Here is a 16,826-nt window from a genome sequence, read left to right on the forward strand (position 1 = left end):
CTATGACATATGCTTCTGTTATTAGCTGTTCTGGGCCCTGTAGTTTCAGGTTAAGCATGTTTAGTTCTTGTGTTTTGTCCACTAGAAATGCAAGGTCCATTACCCATTTTGGATCATCAAGTTCAGGAACAGCAACCTTGCCATTGTCCAAGAATGTTTAATTTTGTCCTTCAATTAAAAAAAAAAAAAAAAAAAAAACTCTTCAGAACTTGTCCTCTGCTAAGCCAATGCACCTCAGTGAAGTAAAGTACATCTGCATGAGCTGCCTCAATTTCAATCAAAAAGGCACAGAATTGACGGTGCTGCAATCCCTGGGACCTGATGCAATTCATACATTTGATCACTACAAACATGACATGGTCATATTTAAGACATTTATTGCACAGAATCTGTTGGTGTATAATACAGTGCAGCTCATGCCAGGCTTTGCATTCTCCTCCTCTAGCTGTCTCTGTACCAGCGCGACTAGTCCACTTTTTTGCCTGTCATAGACGGGGCCCCATCTGTGGTGATGCCTGCCAATCTGTTCCACAGTAAACCAGTGCGCTCAACTTTGCTGCACAGCTCCTCAAAAATGTAATTGGCAGTGGTTCGGCAAAGTACAGATGCAAGTTTAAAAGTTCTTACTTCAAATTGCTTTGTAATACTGCAGATGAAAATTTCCAGCTGTGCATTGTCTATTTATCTGTGCTTTTGTCAAGGAATATGCAACAAAATCCTTTGCTTTATCTTGGAGCTGGCTGCAGATATCACCAGTCAATTCGTTAATGTGTTCAGGAACAGTGAAATATTTGTGAATAAGTGTTGATTTTCAGAGCAAATGATATCAGTGAAGGGCTTGCCTGCTTTGGCTATGAGCTCACTCACCACGTAGCTCACCTCTAACACAGCATCAGCATCCTTTTTAGCTTTGTGGAAAAGACTTTGTTTAAATGCAAGACCCCTCTGTAGTGCCATGACGAGCCTTTCTATGTCCACTCCCTCGTATTTACCATATTGATCCCCATGCTTGGTTGTGTAATATCACTTCAAATTAAATTCTTTACACAGCAACTTGATCCTTGCATATTAGACAGGTAGGGTTACCATTAAACTCTACGAATAAATATAATAATGCCCACCTGACAGGAAATTTTCTGTGTTCAGCACCTCCTTTCCTTTTTTGCTATTGATAGAGACATCTCTCTGTCGGGATTAGTAATAACAAGGCAAACGGTGCGAAAATACCTTAGACCTTTGGTTTTTAAAATAAAACTGTTAATTTTCATGAACAATGTTTTACAATATAGTTAATAAAATGCTGTAATCTTGATATAGCATAATAATAATTAGTATTTTTTATAATTATTTATTAAAATATTTCACAGGCCAGATTGCATTATAATTTTTATATTAGACCAGACCCGGCACCCCATGGACTGGCCCGTGGGCCGTGAGAATGAGACCCCTGCTGTAAAGTGCAGATAACAGAATTGGCCAGAATTCTTTATAGTATTCTCCAGGAAAGCCATCAGGGCCAGGAGCTCCGACACTCCGACACGCTGGAATGCGTATGAATGTTCGGAGGTGGTTGGAGGGGCCGTAGACGTGGATTGGTAGCCATGCTTCCATCAGTCTGCCCCAGGGCAGCTGTGGCTACAACTGCAACTACAACTACTACCACCAGAGTGTGAATGTGTGAGTGAATGAATAATGGATCTATTTGAGTTAGCGTTTATAGAAAGGAGCTATATAAATCTAATCCATTATTATTATTATTATTATTATTATTATTATTATTATTGTTTGGCATATGCTGAAGAGCTGCATCTCCATGCAGCTCTGACTGTGTGATTAGAGAATCCATAGCAGAGATTTGCTCCTTGTTTAATTTTGGTAAGTCTAATGAGTTAACCAATTCCTCTTTGTCGAGACTATGTCAGCATGTCTTGTTTCATCACAATCCAATGGATAGACAGCAGAAAATATTCACATTTAAGAAGCTGTAATGAAAGAATTAATGCCGATCCTTTGATACCAATTGATTGTTCCAAACTTTACAGAAGGATGTGATAGACGACAGTGTCGAAAGCCGCACTAAGGTCTAATAAAACCAGTATAGAAACCAGACCCTTATCTGAAGCAGTGAGAAGGTCATTGGTAACTTTGACCAGTGTCATTTCTATACTAAAACCTGACTGGGAGTTCTCAAATAGACTGTTGGCTTGAAGGAAGTAACATAACTGATTGGCTACTATTTTCTCCAGAATCTTAGATATGAATGGAAGGTCTGATATGGGTCTATAGTTAGCTAAAACTGCAGGGTCGAGGCTGGGTTTTTTAAGGAGAGGTTTGATTACAGCTACTTTAAAGAACCGTGGTACATAGCCTGTAGATAATGACAGGTTAATCATGTCAAGGAGGTGGCTGCTAAATAAAGGTAAAGCATCTTTGATGAGTTTTGTTGGAACTAGATCTAAGAGACAGGCAGACAATTTAGATGAAGAGACTATCAAAGTTAGCTGACTGATCTCTATGGGAGAAAAGCAATCCATAAAACCAGATGGCTCAATAGTCAACTCTGTGGTTTCTGGGTCTGAAGGACTTAAGGGTGGACTATAATTTGTAGAGGATAAGAGACCATTAATCTATATAATATATATGTAATTTTACAACTAAAATACAATTATAAATGAACTATACAAACCAGAAAAATACATAAAAAGGCAGTGAAAACCACAACAAAATGCAAAAAAAACACGGCAAAACAAATAACACTCCAAAACAGCACTATGACTTTACAATTATTCACAAGAATTCACCACAAAAACTCCCTGACTGTACCTGCTGACAGGACCACCATATATTACTGCTCAAATGTAGATCACCTGTCAGTTAACTGCACCACACACAGTAAACCTGAACCACAATTGACACTCTGTTTCTTTAAAAAATTAGCAGGTGTTTTTGTTATATCCACCTAAAGGCGGCCATACACTGTGCGATTTTAGAGATGATTTCTCACTCGTGTGACTCTTTCTGGGATCGGGCCAGATGTGCCTCTAATCGTGTGTCGTGCTTCGTGCAGTGTACATGGGGTAAGGAGAAGCGATTAACACCTCACGACCACCTCACGACCAGCAATCATGTGTTCGCAAGGAAGACGTAGCTGTTTGAAATCCTGCTCGCTCCTCTTGAGGGTATCACACTGTTAAAGCAGTGCCACGAGCCGATGTGCCTCAAATTCTCACATGTGCTGTGCACGAACACAGAAGCGTACAGTAGTGTACAAGCTTACAGTAGCTGGCTATTGGCCTAGTGCAATTTAGCTTTTGCAGCTTACCTCTAGTTCCCGCTGTAGGATTGACAGCCCATAATGTCCACGTCTGGCCAACCAATTCCTGCACCAAACACATCGTCATCTTTTCTTCTTTTTGATTTCCGCAGATAATGGCACATATTGCCAAAGCAGCTCATTGGTTTCTGTTTAGCACTACCATTTCGTGACTCACGCCAATACACAATCGTCTATGCACTTTTACAGATTCCTTGGTATTTTAACGTTGTATTTCTGGATACAACACTCAAACGTGTGGTGTGTCCTCTGGTGTATGGTCCTACAGTGTGAGCAGTCAGGTCACATACGAGCATCGGTCCATACAGTGTGAGAACATGAATCGTGAGCCTGACTTTACGATTGATTCACACAGTTTGAGATGGAGCTGCGTGCAATGATCGAAATAATCGCACCGTGTGTGACTGCCTTAATGAGTTGTAGCCATCACTTCTTTTTCTTATTATCAACAGTTAAGTAATGGAGGAGAGTTCTGGGTGCGTCTCGGAGCGATTATCACAGCATGCTACACTATATTGTGACATGGTAAACCAATATTATAGAATAGGGAAAGTTTGGTGCATGCTTTGTTTGGACCCGGACACATGAAAACAACACCCCCATAGGTTCATAGCAGAAGTAGCGTTTTGTTGTGATGCTTTTCAGGATTCTGAAAAGAATCACAAATGGTAGTTGATCGTCTCACTACATTGCCATCTACAGGCCTGGCATGTTCTTGACGGTGTAGACATATGGGGCCATGTAAACACAGAGTTTTCCAAAAACAATCATGTCTGCACAAGAGTTTTTTTGAAACAGAGAGGGAGAAGTATCCATTATCTAAAATACCTGGCTATGTATAAACGTAGCCTGACACTCAGGTTGAACAGGTACAGAACCACCTCATTGAGCTGATCTGCACATTCCCTGAGCAGCCTTGAGCAGATGTCATCCAGGCCTGTGGCTTTCATGGCCTTTGTCTTCTTGAGCTCCCTTTTCACCTGGTCCATAGTGAGGGAGAGGGAGGTGGGAGGTGACTGGAGGGGGTCCTCTGTGACAGGGAGGGTGGCATAGAGAGATGTGTGAGGGACAGTGGTGATGGTGGTATCAGCAAGGGGGAGTCTGTCATTCTAGAGGGTTGAAAGGAGGGACATGAAAGGGTGGGGGCTGGAGTCGGGACAGAAAGATATGAGTGGAGCCGAGGTGTCAGTGGCAACAACAGGAGGGAGGTTGCCACTGGTGGAAAGAGGGACCCGGATGAGTCGGGGCAGAGTCAAACCTATTGAAATGCAAATTCGGCTCGTTTGCCCAGCCCTGATCAAAAAGTGTACCCCTAATTGTACAAGTCCTAGGGGATTAAGTGAAAATAAAAGAGATTAGAAAAATATAGATGAATTCTAAAAAAATACAAAAGAAAGGAAATCACAAGAGAGAGCTGTTGCAACTTGCAGCCACTTACATGGCACCATCTTAGAAGCAACCCTCTCGTTTAGTGGGGTAAACACCAATGTACAAGCACTGAGCCGGGGGACAACAAGTAACCCCACACCTGCTCTGTGCCTCTCACCCTGGGAAACTTAAGAATAGAAAAAGTCTGACCCCTTTGAGGAGATTGGTTCCAGAGCCCAGGCTGTGCATAGAGGTAGGCCCGACTATATCTCGACTGTATCTCTCAACCTCCCGCACAAACTCAGGCTCCTTACCCACCAGGGAGGTAACAATCCATGTCCCAGTAACCAGTTTAGGCAGCCAAGGATCGGATCACCAGAGCCTCCGTACCTGGCCGACACCCAATCCACAAAGCACTGGACCTGTATGGCTCCTTCTGTGGGTGGTGGGCCCACAGGAGGATGGACCCATGCTACTCCTTTGGGCTGTGCTTGGCTGGGCCCCATGGGCAAAGACCTAGAATTCTTGGATTTTTAATGAATTTTTGGAATTTTTTTTTAAAAGATTGAAAGCTAAGACTTGAGCAGAGTTGTGTTTGTCTTGGTTTGACTGAACTACCCAAAAAGGACAGTTATTTAGTTTAATCTAGTTACAATATCTTTAATTTGAAATTAAAAATGAATCCTGACTAGGCAGGATATCAGTGAGCAGGAAGGGTAAAGGGTTGCGTAGCATGGTGGGGGTATTCATAAGCTCCACTTCAGTTGTTTTTGGTCTGTTTTCAATGTCTAATAGGAATGAGGAGGAGGAAGATCGTAGTGAAAAGGTGGAAAAAGGCACCAAGGTGAAGAGAAGGCTCAGCTCTCTGAGGAACAGGATGACTGGCTCCTTCACCAAAGATAAGGTAAACCTGACACAAAGTCCATGGTCGCTTTGAACTCAGCCTAAAAGTGGACCAGTCTGCCTGGATGGCATTTTTGACCCAATAAGATCAAAAGCTGCATTTTATTTCAGATATAAGAGACAAAATATTCCATCAATTTAGAGCATAAGAAAAGTGAGCATATATTTTCTGCCTTTTTGTCCTTGTCTCTTCTGAGCTACGCTCCATGTTGTTTGAGTTGATCCTGGTGTCATGTGTGTCACATTAAGTGTCCATGTGAAACATAACAGTGGAACCAATGTTTAGCAGCAAAATTTTGGAAACACAGCTTCGATTCAGGAAAATTGCAACTGAATAATTATTTTAATTGATAAGTAGATTTATTGATTAATCATTTTAAGCTATAATCTCCTTACACAAACACTGTTCTGTGGTACATGCTGGCTCTGACACAGCTCAGCCACATTGTATGTGCTGTAGTAAAAACAAACACACAAGTTTGCATATAATTGGAAACCTCCCTGTGCTTGCACTTCTTGTTCCTCTGCAGGGTAAGAACCGAGACAAGAGCAGCAGAAAGAGAAGGGAAGGAGAGGGAGGCCAAAGAGAAAGAGAAAGTGTGCAGGAGGAACAGCAGCAGCAGCAGTAGTAACAGTCATGGGCATCATTTGGTGCCAGGCACTTTCTCCAGCTGTGCCACCTGCTCACTGTGCAGCAAGACTCTGCAGAAAAAGCATGGCCTGCAATGCATGAGTGAGTAACACCACAGCCACAGGTGTATGTACACGGAACCACACTTGCTCTCAGGCTGTTCGTACTATGTATACAGGTGCTCCGCTCACACACAAACCTGCATCTATTTATGTCACTGCTACTGCATGCATGCCCACTCACCCACTTTATGGAGCGGTCATGTACACAGGAAAACACCAAAACATGTTACATAGTTATTGATACTGTTTATGATCAGAAATGTCATATTTTAATTCCTTTAAACTTTAAAGGCTGATTTTTTTTTTGGAAAATTGATGAAACCAGGAATTTGCAGTTGCAAATGGTTTGTATAATATGCAAGACAAAATTAACATCAAAATAATACCAAGATGACAACAACGTAAAAGACGAAACACAATGAAAATGTCAAAGATGCAATGCGATGCAGAAATAACAAGATGAGAGTGAAGCAAAAGATGTAACAAGATCAAAACAATGTAACCCCCCTTATCTTATCTTATTTTATCTTAACTTAAGATAACATCAACTTAAAATAATCGACAAAATAACAGTTATAAAAGATGCAACATAACAAAAGATGAAACAAAACAAGAACCACATTAAAAAACATAATAAAATGAAATGAAGAAGATGAAGAAGATGAACAAGCTAAAAAGCTAAAATCGTTGCATGAAATGAAATAATATAAAAAAAAATGGTGACAAGATGAAAACAACATAAAAATGCAACAAGAGTAAATTACATTAGTTTAAGTGATTTGGTGCTTATATGAGCTAAAGCAAGTGTGTACAACTTAATAGTTAATCAACATCACAACAGCATTGTAACAAGACAAAACAACCATAAACTTGCCAACTTGTTCTTTTTCAGTTCCTCTTTATACAACCATTTGTACTTCTGAAGTATTTAATCATGAAACCCACTCATTACACTGAATCATAGCAGTGGGTTCTAATGTTGTGCAACACAATTGTTTAGATCAGCTGTCTGATGGATTTGCATCATCCTCAGACTGTTATTTATTTGATTTTGCATTTCATATTTTTAACATTTCCTCTGCACTTTTTATGTGCATGACAAGGTAAACATGTAGGTGCTGCTGTACTTGCTCTGTCTAAAGGCAAGTACAGCTTAATGCTTCCCTTGGTGGAGTCAGCCTGTAGAGGACATTTCAACACTCCTCACAGCTCCTCTTACGCCACTCCTCCGCAGCCTGCAGGTCAGCTGATAAGCTGTGCAATACATAATAAAAGACATGTAAAGCTGTGTACTCGTCACAGACAGCGGTGAGTGGAATACAGTGGAAATTCTCCAATCAGTAATGACAGCTCCAAATTTTTCTCTTAGCTTAAAAGTTTAAAGGAGTAAGTGATGGTTCCAATGAAGAAAAGTAAGCATATAGACATGATCATAAGAAGTGCTAGTTTTGTTTGCTCTGTGTGCAACTATAGAGGAGCCTAAAATGGAAACAGTTAAGTGCAATATCTTAAAATACACTTAAGAGTAAATGTGGGTAACTTACAGTAGTCACTTTCAAACACTTAACTCATTTTCAAATGAAAAACTATCACGGTATTACAGTTACTATCAGTTACTATTACTATCAGTGTGTTTATCTTCATTATTTATTATAATTAAAAGGAAATTATCATTCCATATACTGAGGCCAGTCTTATATAAAGCAGTCAGACCTTTACAGGAATCTCCTTCATATAATGCCCTTGGCAGAGTAATGTGGTAGTCACACTTTGTTGACATTATTGTAATTCAGTGATTGTGTTCTCAGAAGCTCTGTGGGCTTCAGTTTCAGTGTCCATTTCACATCACCAAATTAAATTTCCACCAAGGAACACGGAAGCACTCATATTCTCAGTATTAGTGGCATTTCATTTTTTCTGACCTGGAATGTTTCCAAAAGTGCAAAGACAGCAGCAGTTAGTCATTGTGTTCTAACACTTTATTTTTTTGCTAATGTGTTTCTTTGCCTTCAGTTATGTGGGAGACAAAAGCCATAGTGTGTCCAGGACATCGGTAAATCCTGTAGTCTGGCAGGAAGGGCTGAAATGTATGACTGTTTCTAATAGCGTGCTTATTAAACAAAGCTGTTCTGGCATATTTCACTAGGTACAGGGCACCACACATCCATGGGAAGCATACCGCTTCGTTTTAAACTAAACCAGACGCCAGTGAGGCATCTGTGTCTCTCACACATTTCTCCATTAATATTACAAGTCATATCGTTAGGGATTCTAAATAATTTGCTGTGTTGATATTGTTGTTGTTGCACACAGAGGCGTGAGAAAACAAGTGAGTGTCCCTTTAATTTGAACCAAGCCCTGCGGGGATTCAGCCGAGGAATCAGCCTGTGGAATGCGTTGTTGTTCCCAGTGAAGAGCAACAAGGACACAAAACTGGACTAAACCGACAATTGGGGATACTTGATTATATCGATTTTAATGTCCAAACTAACTTATGTAGTTTGCGTGACAGACTCCTTCCTTGTGGGTGCAGTCGACTCAGCTTTTAATGGTGCGAAGGTAAGGAAACCAGCAACTGTAGCGATGATCTGAAGCGGGATCAGGTGGATAATTCCCGTTGTTTCGCTCAATGGACTTTTCAGACACCCTGGCCGCTAGCTAAGCAGCTAATTGCGAAGCGTTTCTTTCGTTTTCCTCCTGGGGGCCTTACTCTGTGCCCCGCTCCACCTAGTGTTTTAACAGTTAGGGGACACTTATAAGCTTCATTTAGCTTTTGACAACGGGCTGCCTCAATTATATCCAAATTAGCTGTGACATAACTATTGCTAGCCAACTAGCCACATAATGCTAGCCTGTTAGCCTGCCTTTAAACCGCTACTGTTTGAGAAACGAGGTTAGGGGGTTATCAGCGGGCTCAATTATATCTTAAAATGATGCAACTGAATCGATATCCACTCTAACACCATGTATGTGTTTGCTGGTAAACGTTAGTCATCTCCTCATTCACTGTTTTGTACCGTTTTTTGGTAGTTTGTGTTTTGTGCCAGTTGCAGAGGCTCAACAGGTGATGCTAACATCATTAGCCGCAAGATAGCTTGTGTTATTTTTAACAGCTATTAAGTTAAACTTGTTTGCCCAGGTGTAAGGCGTTGATGTCATAGAAACTTTAGTGCTGAGCAGAAAAAAGTTAATTTGTCAGCAACAGCACGAAACACCTGTCTGTACTATGAATGTTGTGCCAGTGTGTTGGTTAATAGTCTCATGTATTGTATTTGGTTGGGTCACGCAGCTAACTAGCTCCATATTATGAACGAGCATAATCCGCTATGTGTTGTATTTCGGTGAGCTGGATTCTTGTCATTCCTCAGCCGGGTAGGCGATAACTCTCTACCCTGACTGCGCAGTGCATTTCAGGCCGTCAGTAGGACTGGTCCAGGGTGAGGATGTTTCTTACTGGGCCTCACTGGCTCTAAAGGTGCAGGTGTGTTAGAGCAGAACAGCCCAGTCCATTGACTCCGGGTCTCACTCATCTCACCACATGTCATGCATCCTGCTCAGCCTCACAGCACGCCTGACTCTGGGTGTCAGAAGATTTCTGCTCCTAAAGCTTCCACATTTTTTGCTATGAGTTTTAGATTACAAACTCATTTTCATTGACATCTGCTGCCCTAATTTGTAGATGGCATAAGAATGGTGACTGCTAAATAAATGTTATAATTCTTGGAGACCCTGACACTATTTGCACCTTCAGTATATGCTATTTCTGGCATTCTCCTGTAGGTACTTGGGCTGCAAACAATGACTATTTCGGGCATTCTCCTGTTGGCACTAGGGCTGCTACCACTGACTATTTTAATAGGTCAACTAGTCATTAATACGTAACACACTAGTTATCTAGATTATGACCTAAACAAACAATGATTATAATTTATTGGGAGCAATAAAATAATTTTTTTCCCTTTAGTCAAACATGTGGTGCCACAACAATTAGAAAGCATAATAAGAAATATTAATATTAATAAATATTAAATTCAGTATTCAACAAAACATTGCAGCAGCAATAAAATACTTTTTTCTCTTAACAAAAGTGCATTGTCTGCCTACGCAATTACGGTGCTTAACAAAGTTTGCAAACGACTAAATACTCAAGAGTTGCGATCAGTAATAAAATTTAAAAAAAAAACTTAAACAAAAGTGCATGACATTACTAACAACCTGTCGACAACTAAATTAGTCATTGACTAATTTTGTATTTGACTATTTGTCAACTGGTGACCAGTGATAGCAACCCTAGTCGGTATCTGTGGCAGTCTTTTAAAGAAACAAAAGTCACCACAGCTTTTCTGCACCAAAGTAAACTGCTCCAGTGTCTTCATTCCTCTCGTTTCACTGTATGATGTCATAGGTTAGCTGACTCCTTCACAGCTCGCCCCAGTCTTAATGTTTTTGTCTCGTTTTGTCTAAGAGGAGCGTCTCATACACACATACACACAGGTACAGGAATCAGGTGAGTTTCTAGTCAGTGTGAAAGACAGTAATACCTTTTATAATAGCTGTGACCCCTTTTTCTTTACGTGGGTTTACACAGTCATTTGAAGTAAAAAGGGTTTTTTTTGTTTGATCTCGCAGTGGTGACCAGGTGGGATATGGAGGTTGTTTAATACAGTTTAATCGTTACTAAGAATAGTCTAGGAAAACCATAGATATGTTAACCTTATCTGTAAGCTACTTATGTTCCAGTGCAATTTTACCTTAAAGTGCTGGCACAACAGTATCAGTAGTTGTGTCGGACAGGCCTATTCCTGCATAGATAAAGTCAAAATATAATTAACCTCAAGCCCACATGGTGGACCAATGGTTGACTTTTCCCAGAAAGCATTAAACATAGTTTATTTTTTGTGTTGCTTTGATGGGGTGGTGCTGTGGATCTAGCAAGGAGGCTTTTGCCCTTTGCTGTACAGTTCCCGAGGCTCCACTGATTCCTTTTTCTTGAAGAGTATCTGCAAATGTCCCCACCTGTCTAAGCAGTAGGACAGGAGATAACAACAAAATCAGTAAACATGATGTGATCACAGTTCCCTGATTTGATCATTTGGGCAGTCCATTGAGATTTGTGTGGGCCATTGTCATGGTAAAAGTGGTGATTAATCATATTATGGTGTGGTGTTATTAAAACTAGATTAACCACTGCAGTGCTAGTTCCCCATTGAACACATGAGACCGACCAGATGATGTCATTGGTAAAATGGTGGGTAGAAGTAATGATAGTCTGTTATTCTGTTAGCTTCACTGAACAGTTTTCATGGTGACTATTATCACGACTGTGAAATAATTGGAACTATTTCAGGTAATTGTTACAAGATGATTGTGTAACAAATGTGACAAACTTATTGATCACCTGAAGAAATGTGGTTCATTTCATAACAGTAACACTGGTTATTAGGGCTGGGTAAAAAAATTGATTTGATTGATTTTGGATCGATTAAAAAAAAATAATTGTGTCATCGAGTAATACTGGATAAGATTGATTTTTCAGAGCGGGACGGTGAGCGCCTGACCTGAGTACTCCTGACGCGAAGGTGTGGCTGGCTCCATCTCGCGGGCCCCTGGGGGAGTCTTGATCTCGCTCTTGTCTTGTCTCTCACGTTCTGTGCAGAGAAAGGGTGGGGAAAACACCTCAGTGGGATGTCCTCCTAGCCTCGAACTCAACCTGGAGTGTAGGGGAACTGACTGCCCTGACCGTCTGGTCAGCGGGGGCTCTCCGGGCGGGTCGCAGAGCTGTGTGTTCTAGGAGATTAACTTGGATCCACACTCAGCCATAATGATAGTAATGCACCTTAACGCTAGAAGCCATCAGCCATAAAACAGAATAAAGATGACGAAGTAGTCCGTTCAGAGTCACTGTAGAAACATGGCAATATTTCTGTCCCGTTCATTATTTAAGAGCAGATTCAGCTATTTACTGCTGAACTTTCATATTTATTTCCCTTCTGTCAATATTGATACCAGGATTGTTGTGTTGGAATGGCTGCGGAAGTCAAATAATCAGGTTACAGCTCAAAATTGTACTTTGATGTCACTAAATGAATCTGAATCAATCAATACTGATCAATATGGGATCAGATCAAACCGAAACGTGATTAATCGATTCAGAACCTTGTGAACTGAATCGATCAAGGAAATTGGCCATGATACCCAGCCCTACTTGTTATCATGCTATTAACATAGCATGACAACCAGTAGTTACTGTTTATATATATATATATAAAATAATATCAATACCAGTTTGTAACTTTTTTCCCTGGAAGACTTGCCCACCTTTGCTATCAGCTCTGCAGTAGTATAAGATAATACAATTGAATGAAAATAAATATTTTTATTTTTAATTTTCACTTGTCTTGTTGATTTGTTGGTAGCTTGCATAGATGATCATTTTCAAGACTTGTTTTCAGTGGCTGGAGAAACTGTACTGATCACACCTGCCATTCTGCAGATTAAAGCCGTGACTTCGGCCTGGTTTGTGTTTCCAGTTCACTGAGGTACTCACTGAAGTGTGCGCCGAACACCACCAGGCTTCTGCCTGTGTGATAGAGGAGGTACCAATCAGCAGCTTTTGGGTGTGGTGGTGGTGGCGGCTCTGACGGGGCTGAGTGTCTCATGGATCAGCTGCAAACCACAGTGCAGGTGAAACTATAGAGTGGCTGTAACTTAACAGGTTGCTCAAGAATGGCTGAAATTCAACCACAGGGTCCAACTAAAAATAGGATTGTGTCAGAATAGTGAGCTGATGTTTTCACTTTGTATAGGGGGTTTGCACATACATCACTTCCCCCCCGGGCCCCTCCCCTCTAAGTCAGACTGAGTGGCAAAAACCAACCACGCTCAACATGACGGAGTATAGCAGTAAACACAGCGAGACCGGGAAAAATGTGAAATATGAAATTAAATTAAGGACAGTTGGACTCGACATGGATCCGTATGAGCTACCAAAGAACAAGTGGTCCACGAACATTGACATGTGGCCCGAAATCGCGTATCCTGGCATCCAGAGTGTAGGGGATCATCACTATTTTCACCTGAAACAAATATATGTCACAGTAGAGATTGAAATCCAGTAGGATTCCTAATCCTACTAGGACAGAAAGTAATTTTAGTTTGTCCTAGGACAAACTAAAATTCCTATCTGTCCTAGTAGGATTACAAATCCTACTAGGACAGATAGTAATTGAAAGTAATTGATAGTAACTGAAATTACTATCAATTACTAATTACTACAGATAGGAATTTTAGTTTGTCCGAGGACAAACTGAAATCCTACAAGAAATTAGGATCTGAAGATTGGAATTCCTATCCTATAGGACAGATTGTAATTCTATTTGGAAGTGGGATCTGAAGATTGGAATTTCAAATCCTACAAGAAATTAGGATCTGAAGATTGGAATTCCAATCTGTCCTAGGAGAATTTACAATCCTACAAGGACAGATTGTAATTCTATTTGGAAGTGGGATCTGAAGATTGGAATTTTGGAATTTCAGTCTGTCCTACGATTTCGCCATCACCATTCCAGCTGAATTATTTTCATATCTTAGATACAGTATATGGCCCTTAGGTCAATACACATTGTAACCAGGATGCCAGCTGTCCTATCTGGTCCAACCTTATTCAGTGGCCGTTTGTAACTGTCATTGGTATGTAAATGAGACACATTTGTATTCAGAAATCGGTAGAATTTGAAAAACGTACCTGTAAACAACCCGTTGCCATGGCAACATACAATTTTATTATCTAATTGTTGCCAAGCCATTCAGAAAATGTACGATGTTAAAGTTGGCATTGGCATTTTGCTGCCCCCTGGTCTAGATGGTAGGGTTAAAAGTAAAAGAAACAACAATATTCTTACAAACCATGATTTTATTCAGAATTTACACAGACTTTGAATCTAATATTCTATAGAAACAACAGCATTCTTACAAACCATGATTTTATTCAGAATTTACACAGACTTTGAATCTAATATTCTATAGAAACAACAATATTCTTACAAATCATGATTTTATTCAGAATTTTCACAGACTTTGAATCTAATATTCTACAGAATTCTTAAATTTTTTGCCGTAGGACAGACTGAAATACCAATCTTCAGATCCCACTTCCAAATAGAATTACAATCTGTCCTAGTAGGATTGCAAATTCTCCTAGGACAGATTGGAATTCCAATCTTCAGATCCTAATGTCTTGTAGGATTTCAGTTTGTCCTAGGACAAACTAAAATTTCAATCTGTCCTAGTAGGATTCCTAATCCTACTTAGACAGATAGGAATTTTAGTTTGTCCTAGGACAAACTACAATTACTATCTGTCCTAGTAGGATTAGGAATCCTACTGGATTTCAGTCTCTACTGTGACATATACATGGTTTCATCATGACTGAAAACCAGGGGCTAAAACTAGGCAGAGAACCAACTGATCCAACGTCCATTTACAGTAGACAGACCAGAGTGAATATATGCATGATCTACTGGTACTTCTGATATTTACGTCTAGTTAATATCAAGTACTTTATACAACACAGATACTACTGCTTTGTACGAGCAGGGTACGACTTTATTCTTGTAAATTATATTTTTCCCACCTGTTTTTAAATTTCGACATTCTCATAATATTATGGCTGTATTGTCAGAATATGATGACTTTAATCTCATAAACGTATGACATTAATGTTAAATTCTGAGTTTTTTTTATTGCTACAACTTTATTCTCATAAAATTGTTATTCTTTTTGTCTTCGACTTTATTATCAGAATCTCTTTACTGTACAACGAAATTGAGGTAGAGCTCTCCAACTTGGTGCAGAAATTACAAGGCACAACAATAGACAATAGAAGGCACACTATTTACTATAGGAAAAATAAAAGATAGAGGTGTAGCTAGGAATATTTGTGAAAAAAGATATGTAGATTTGGTAGTGCAAAATATTTTAACAATAGTGCAAATGGAATTGGAAAAGTGCAAATGACATCGAAATTTAAATACTGTGGGATAGATGGAGTGAAAGAATAAAATAATTTAGAAGGCTGTAAACATTAAAGCTATACCTACCGATGTGGCATTTCTCAAAGCACTTAGTAAAAGTTTGAACATGAACAACCCGCCTCTCTCCAAAGCCCCGCCCCCTTCCCTCTGCCTGGAGCTCTGAGGCTTCTCCTCCTTCATCTGATGCGTGATGGAAACGGAGGAGGAAGCAGAGGCAGAGGTCGGGTCCGTTTTGGCGTGTCCGCGGACCCCTCCCTCAGTAATCAGATGCATCATCCACCTGCCGCGGGCCCGCGGCTCCTGTCCATCAGTAGACCTGGTCTGTGCAGTACTGGGTCAGTGTCTTCACTGCAGTGCCAGGGGATGGGCGCGCGCACGCACTGTGAACGCGCGGCCTCCGCAATTTTCCGTGGACATTTGAGGTTTCATAGTCCATACAATTATCATCCTACATCTTCTTACATTGTGTGACACCATGTACATGTACCTGTATGAGTCCCACCGTCATAAAAGCTGAGCTTTATGCAGACCTGTTTAGTCCAGTACAGCTGACTTCCGGACTTTTATCTCCATCCTTCATTCATCAGACTCCCGTTTGTGCCCCTCAGTTGTTGTTTCTGTTAATAAATCAGTTTTTTCCCTTCCACATGTGTATGTCAGTTCTATCCAAACACATCCTAGACAGTAGACTGTGGTCAGTGACAGGAGAAGCAGTGCCAGTGAAGTGTCAGATTCAGAGGGACACATATCGGATGTGAGACGGTGATAATGGATCGGATGCTGGACGGCCGTAATGGATGATTGACAGGAGGCTCAGTCAGGTTCGGACCAATTATTTTATTCGGACCGACTAAAATGATTGGTCAGACTTTTATCAGAATATATGAGAATTAAACATTTTTGAGTTTCAATACCTGGCGGATTTCTTTTACATTTTAGTTGACACACACTTATTAGGAGCATTTTAAGATGACAAAAGAAAAGTGTAAAAATGCCACATCATACGGTATAGCTTTAAACAGATATTGCACATGTTATAGGGTATGGTGAGGTTAATGTTGCTACAATGGACTAACAGTGTTCTTGGGGGTGTTCTAATGATATTTTGTTTGGTTGTTTATTGTGGTGATAGCTTTTGGGAAGAAGCTCTCCCTCAGTCTGTCTGGGTTTTATGTGACCTGTAGCGCCGGCCTGAGGGCAACAGTTCAAACAAATGGTTGCTGAGGTGAGAGGACTCTTTGATAATTTTGGTTGCTCTGCTGAGGTAGCGAGAGCAGGCGACGTCCTCCAGGCTGGGCAGAGAGCAGCCAGTGATCCTCTGGATTGTGTTTATCACTCTCTGCAGTGCTCTCCTACTGAGCACCTCGCGTACCACACTGTGATCCTGTATGCCAGGATGCTCTCTATAGTGGCTCTGTAGAAAGTCACTAGCAGCTTCACCTCCAGGTTGGTTCTTGTGAGTACCCTCAGGAAGTGGAGTCACTGCTGGGCTCTCT

The 16,826-nt window shown here is 40.6% G+C and overlaps 1 protein-coding gene across 1 annotated transcript in view; it reads left to right on the forward strand.

Moving 5' to 3' along the window:
* The window catches only part of arhgef18b (rho/rac guanine nucleotide exchange factor (GEF) 18b), a 138,812-nt gene that overhangs the window by 41,245 nt on the left and 80,741 nt on the right, over positions 1-16,826 (forward strand). The window contains 3 exon segments of the mRNA XM_030132070.1: positions 5,498-5,606; positions 6,136-6,164; positions 6,166-6,338. Coding sequence (XP_029987930.1) covers positions 5,498-5,606; positions 6,136-6,164; positions 6,166-6,338 — 311 coding nt within the window.

Source organism: Sphaeramia orbicularis, chromosome 4 (assembly GCF_902148855.1).
Source record: "Sphaeramia orbicularis chromosome 4, fSphaOr1.1, whole genome shotgun sequence".
NCBI classification, from domain to species: domain Eukaryota; kingdom Metazoa; phylum Chordata; class Actinopteri; order Kurtiformes; family Apogonidae; genus Sphaeramia; species Sphaeramia orbicularis.